Source organism: Haliotis rufescens, unplaced genomic scaffold (genome assembly GCF_023055435.1).
Source record: "Haliotis rufescens isolate VD_foot unplaced genomic scaffold, xgHalRufe1.0.p SCAF_17, whole genome shotgun sequence".
In the NCBI taxonomy this organism is placed as follows: domain Eukaryota; kingdom Metazoa; phylum Mollusca; class Gastropoda; order Lepetellida; family Haliotidae; genus Haliotis; species Haliotis rufescens.
In genome coordinates, this window is record NW_025963857.1 from 3061771 (window position 1) to 3069083 (window position 7313).

The window sequence follows — 7313 nt, forward strand, 5'->3', positions numbered from 1 at the left end:
TAATAACGCCGGTTTGACTACAGCCAAATTCATACACGCACACATCTTGATGCAAATGCATATATCGGGGTGTGACCAGAGCCAGATTGGCCCCTTTGATAAAATTGATGCCAACAAAAAATACACAGTGACTACGAATCTACAGTCGCCGAGCACATGAAATATAACCTCATATACCATTCATGTGTTGAAAAGAATGTTTGAAAATGAGAGACTCTAAAAGCTTCTCTTTATAAGTTCCTTTATAAGTTCCTGTTGTAGGTCCAGCGTTGTTTTAACGCAGTTGCCTGAAGTGAGACAGATAATCAAAACAATGGCGTGACATATGTTGGGGAAAGAGTTCCAAAGTGTTGAGGCTGACTTGTGTAGATACGAAGCCGTACATATAATAAACCACCATCACCAAGGCGGCGCCCTACTCCCGAGCTCGGGGGTGTTCAAGCACGGGATATTTGTTTGAAGTCCTGGGTTTATTTCTGAAGCCATTTGCAATCTCTTTGGAGCTATACTCAACGAATATGCCAAATATTCTTAAGAGCAGCCGCAAAATGTGATAATCGAACCCTAGGGCGACAACCATCACATCATGGTTTCAGCACAGGCACTGCCCGCATCAACTTGGATCCACAGTATGATTACGAATTATGCACAAGCACGTCTGTGTGTATTTAAAAGCACGAAAAACGCCTTTTACCTCTTGAAATTTGTTTGATTTTCTCATAACACCCCTCAGGATATTATTGAAAAAGCATCACTATAAACAATATGCATCACACAAAAGCTTAATTCTCTGCGGACCTGCCCTCTTTGAGAACCCATGTCCGCCACACTTCCGGTTTCTAAGGGCAATGGCGGCGCGCGTGCTGCGCGTATGAGTTGCGCAATGATCATAAGACCACACACGTACAAGTCAGGTCGGAGTCAAGTGGCAACCGGCATAGGCGAGGGAGTGTTTAAAAATCACTCAGCGCCATTTTTCATCGATGCCACAAAGTGATACTCTGATTTTTCGACAACAGGTCTTGGGCAGGTTTGGCACGAGCAGACAGTTGTACAAGAACAAGGCCCACAAACAACATGCTTGAGCCAGAAATATTGCCACATTTATTAAGACATGTAGGTTAAGACAAGTTCATTTCATTGTTTACATATATGAGAATGTCAACGGAATCTGACACGGCTAGGATTTCTCCCCTGCCATTGAAAGCAACGTGAAGCCGGCTCGAGACCCACCCTGCCGTAGCTAGGTCACGTGATCAGAAAAAATGCAACTTGATGGACGTCTGCTTATTTTATTTTAGCATGTTGTCCCTGGGAGTTTACTCTGTGTGCTAATCGGCTCTTTGTTTTTGCGATCAGAGAATGAAATCTCCTAGGCTATGGCCTCAGCGAATGTTTGCGCAATTTGTCACCCGTTGTCGACGACGGTTTATTTATTTCCCGAGGCGTATCTCGCCGATGACGACGGGGAATTTATTTCCCCATATTGATCTACAGGGTACGAGGAATTTGTAGATCAGCTGGAATGTGTTCCTACCTCGTGTCGCCTGTCAAGGATGTCCCAACTGGGCTTTCATAAACCAAGCCGCCACCCAGAAAGCGGGGCCTTCTGTAGAACTGTTATCATCTGTAGGAAATTGAAAATGGATACATTCGAAAGTAACTTGCGCGTTCGGATTCACTTTCAACGCATTTAATTCACAAAAAAAGAATTGGCTAAGGTAAAACGATTAAAAGGATTTTTTATCAGCTCCACTTCTACGTCACATTTTGTATCCTCTTTCATCATCATCACACCATCATCATCATCAGCAGCAGCAGCAGCAGCAGCAGCATTAATAACAAATATAACGTCTTATATATTGACTGAATGTAATTAAGATTTTATTCATTAATTCATGGATAGAAACATTTCCACCTCCAGTTGACTATGTTGGACTCGATCCTGATCACCACAAATGTCCACCCACTGTGCCAACATACGTCTCGCCTGTTTATGTTTCTCAGTCGAAGTAGCCTTCTGGTTCCATATACTTCGAGAAAACTGCCGTATTGTCATTCCATTCGTTTGCAAAACAGCGACAAAACCCTCTCCATATTCATGAAAATAATTGTCCATTGTACGATTCCGACTATATCATAAGCATATGTTTATGAATCACTATCAAATAGTGATGGTACCAGGTTAAACTGACATTAAGTCCCAGAAATAACGTTATCTTATTTAAAAGAATATATATCTACAAAATAAACACAATAAAATCCAATTCGAGCCCTGAACAATCCTTAATTTCTAGACCTGAATCAATCTAGAATGCCAAATCATTCTAGACTTGAGTTGGACTCCTTTTTCAATTTATTCTCTTTAGTCTGGTAAGAGTACCCGGTCCCATCAGTGGCACCGGTCACAAGCACATGCAAAGGCAAATGGAAAACACAATACAAACATTTTAGACGTGCTGCGATTCCCCCAAAATACCAACTACCCCACACACGCTGGTATACTAACTGAAATACTGTTGAAAACTCACTCACTCACTCGAGTTTATGCGAGGATATAGATAGATGTTTATTCAGTACAAAAGGCCTAATGGCCTAAAGTACAACTAATTGATGATATAAGCTTAGTCACGCGAGGTGAGGGCATAATTAACTGTTGTACAACCGATACATGTGATATAGAAATTTAACAACAGAGCGAACATTTTCACTCTTATCAAAATTTAATATATATTATCATTTAATATATTGATAATATATAGGGTAAATTTAATTCTTAAACACGATAATTATTACATGCGAGGGTGTATCGGAACTGTAATACGATTTTCAAATAACCGACAGTTATTTATGAAGTAGTTTCGTTTGGAAAGAATAATAGCAAGTTCTACATTGATATGAACCTTAAATCTATAGGACCGCCTCCGTGATCTAATGGTAGAACGTCCGCCCGGAGAGCGGAAGGTCCGGGGTTCGATCCCCAGCCGCGTCATACCAAAAGACGTTACAAGATGGTACTTGTTGTCACCCTGTCAGGCGCTCGGCATTAAGGGGCTGAAACAAGGACTGGTCGGCTCGGAGTCAGTATACTGTGTCTGAGTGAGGTATTCATGTCAAACTGCGGCATGGTATCTCAGTGGGCTAGCACTATAAATCGGCATCAGTCTGGAAAGGTACAAGCAGCCACACACACACACACACACACGTGCATGCACGTCGCTACATAAGTGCAATAATCTTGGACGCGACGTTAAACTCCATTTCACCTCACCTCACCTCACCTCACCTCTATAGAGGAAACAGCGTAATGACGTGTAGACTCTTAGCGAGAGACTAATAACTCAGAGAGAGAGAGGGAAAATAATTGATAATCAGAATGAATTTAGGCGTTTAAGTACAAAAGAAATGAAACATTGATAAAAATCCCTTTGGGTGTCATTATGTTCAAAAATATTGGGAACGAAAACATTAAAGTTAAAAGTATTGTTCTATTAACAGGGTTCCGGAGAAAGTTAAAATTGGTGTAGTCCTCAATTGCATAATGTTCTCTTTAAGATTATAAAATCCCTACCCTAAATTATTAATTTATATGATTGGAGAGATGAATATTAATAGCTCTAATAATTCATCTGTAATTATTCAGTTATCATAATTCCGGTTTTTATGCCATTAATAAGTTATTTGGAACAACACCCAATACAATAAGCTCGCGGCAGCTATTTGTATTTTCAACGGTGATTGGTCCCTTCATGTTGAACAGGTGTCACGTGACACGGACTGAAACAAGGAATAATATACGTGTGTCAGTGACTGTAAATTGTTGATTTTCACGGGCAAAAAATTTGCAGACCTGATTACAACCCCGCCAACTCACAGCCCCCTCCCTTCTAACTCCGACACACACAACACCCTTCCTTCTCACCCCGACACACACACAACCCCCTTCCTTCTCACTCCGACACACATAACCCCCTTCTTTCTCACCTCGACACACACAATTCCCTTCCTTCTCATCCCGACACACACACAATTCCCTTCTTTCTCACCCCGACACACACACAACCCCCTTCCTTCTCACCCCGACACACACAAACCCCTTCCTTCTCACCCCGACACACACAGTTCCCTTCCTTCTCACCCCGACACACACAACCCCCTTCCTTCTCACCCCGACACACACAACCCCCTTCCTTCTCACAAGACACACACAATTCCCTTCGTTCTCACCCCGACACACACAACCCCCTTCTTTCTCACCCCGACACACACAACCCCCTTCCTTCTCACCCCGACACACACAATCCCCTTCCTTCTCACCCCGACACACACACAACCCCCTTCCTTCTCACCCCGACACACACAATCCCCTTCCTTCTCACCCCGACACACACACAACCCCCTTCCTTCTCACCCCGACACACACAATTCCCTTCCTACTCACCCCGACACACACAACCCCCTTCCTTCTCACCCCGACACACACAACCCCCTTCCTTCTCACAAGACACACACAATTCCCTTCGTTCTCACCCCGACACACACAACCCCCTTCTTTCTCACCCCGACACACACAACCCCCTTCCTTCTCACCCCGACACACACAATCCCCTTCCTTCTCACCCCGACACACACACAACCCCCTTCCTTCTCACCCCGACACACACAATCCCCTTCCTTCTCACCCCGACACACACACAACCCCCTTCCTTCTCACCCCGACACACACAATTCCCTTCCTACTCACCCCGACACACACAACCCCCTTCCTTCTCACCCCGACACACACAACCCCCTTCCTTCTCACCCCGACACACACAATCCCCTTCCTTCTCATCCCGACACACACACAACCCCCTTCCTTCTCACCCCGACACACACACAATCCCCTTTCTTCTCACCCCGACACACACAACCCCCTTCCTTCTCACCCCGACACACACAACCCCCTTCCTTCTCACCCCGACACACACAATCCCCTTCCTTCTCATCCCGACACACACACAACCCCCTTCTTTCTCACCCCGACACACACAACCCCCTTCCTTCTCACCCCGACACACACACAACCTCCTTCCTTCTCACCCCGACACACACAATTCCCTTCCTTCTCACCCCGACACACACACAACCCCCTTCTTTCTCACCCCGACACACACAACCCCCTTCCTTCTCACCCCGACACACACACAACCTCCTTCCTTCTCACCCCGACACACACAACCCCCTTCTTTCTCACCCCGACACACACAACCCCCTTCCTTCTCGCCCCGACACACACAACCCCCTTCCTTCTCACCCCGACACACACACAACTCCCTTTCAACTCACCCCGACACACACACGCAACCCCCTTCTTTCTCACCCCGACACACACAATTCCCTTTCTTCTCGCCCCGACACACACGCAACCCCCTTCCTTCTCACCCCGACACACACACAACCCCCTTCCTTCTCACCCCGACACACACAATTCCCTTTCTTCTCACCCCGACACACACAACCCCCTTCCTTCTCACCCCGACACACACAACCCCCTTCCTTCTCACCCCGACACACACAACCCCCTTCCTTCTCACCCCGACACACACAATCCCCTTCCTTCTCACCCCGACACACACACAACCCCCTTCCTTCTCACCCCGACACACACACAACTCCCTTTCAACTCACCCCGACACACACGCAACTCCCTTCCTTCTCACCCCGACACACACAATTCCCTTCCTTCTCGCCCCGACACACACGCAACCCCCTTCCTTCTCACCCCGACACACACAATTCCCTTCCTTCTCGCCCCGACACACACGCAACCCCCTTCCTTCTCACCCCGACACACACACAACCCCCTTCCTTCTCACCCCGACACACATAATTCCCTTCCTTCTCACCCCGACACACACAACCCCCTTTCTTCTCACCCCGACACACACAAACCCCCTTCCTTCTCACCCCGACACACACAACCCCCTTCCTTCTCACCCCGACACACACAATCCCCTTCCTTCTCACCCCGACACACACACAACCCCCTTCCTTCTCACCCCGACACACACAATTCCCTTCCTACTCACCCCGACACACACAACCCCCTTCCTTCTCACCCCGACACACACAACCCCCTTCCTTCTCACCCCGACACACACAATCCCCTTCCTTCTCATCCCGACACACACACAACCCCCTTCCTTCTCACCCCGACACACACACAATCCCCTTTCTTCTCACCCCGACACACACAATTCCCTTCTTTCTCACCCCGACACACACAGTCCCCTCCCTTCTCACTCCGACACACACAACCCCCTTTCCTTCTCACCCCGACACACATAATCCCCTTCCTTCTGAATCCGACACACATAACCCCTTCCTTCTCACTCCGACACACATAACCCCCCACTTCCCACCCCGACAGACACACTCAAAGCCCTTCCTTCTCACTCCGACACACACAACCCCCTTCCTTCTCACCCCGACACACACACACACACACAAAGCCCTTCCTTCTCACTCCGACACACACAAAACCCCCTTCCTTCTAAACTCCGACACACATAACCCCCTTCCTTCTCACCCCGACACACACACACAAAGCCCTTCCTTCTCACTCCGACACACACAAAACCCCCTTCCTTCTCACTCCGACACACATAACCCCCTTCCTTCTCACCCCGACACACACACACAAAGCCCTTCCTTCTCACTCCGACACACACAACTCCCTTCCTTCTCACCCCGACACACACAACCCCCTTTCTTCTCACCCCGACACACACAACCCCCTTCCTTCTCACCCCGACACACACAACTCCCTTCCTTCTCACCCCGAGACACACAACCCCCTTCCTTCTCACCCCAACACACATATTCTCACCCCGACAGACACACAACCCCCTTTCTTCTCACCCCGACGCACATATTCTCACCCCAACAGACACACAACCCCCTTCCTTCTCACCCCGACACACACAAATCCCTTCCTTCTCACCCCGACACACACACACATTCTCACCCCGACAGACACACAACTCCCTTCCTTCTCACCCCGACACAGACATTCTCACCCCGACAGACACACAACCCCCTTCCTTCTCACCCCGACACACAACCTAAGGGAAAAAGAGTTTTAGCCGACATGGAACTATTCCACTGCCCTAGCCATCCTCCCTGACAAGTAACTACAAGATATTGCCAGATATTGGGAGAAGTATTATGTATATAAGCATTCAACGATGAAATCTTCATATGTTCTCTGTAGCATTGCTGCATAGGTTCATTTTATATGTGGCCAGGCTCCCCTATGGGCAAGGAAAAAA

General features: G+C 47.7%; 1 protein-coding gene across 1 annotated transcript; it reads left to right on the top strand.

Moving 5' to 3' along the window:
- Positions 1-1643: 1643 nt before the first annotated feature.
- Positions 1644-6107, top strand: LOC125381098 (adhesive plaque matrix protein-like; the record flags this gene model as incomplete). The annotated part of the gene is made up of 4 exons (XM_048397313.1): positions 1644-1659; positions 4202-4326; positions 4505-5342; positions 6022-6107. Coding segments are annotated over exons 1-4 (1065 nt in total), but the record flags the coding sequence as incomplete, so codon positions are not given.
- Between the last annotated feature and the right edge of the window lie 1206 nt (positions 6108-7313).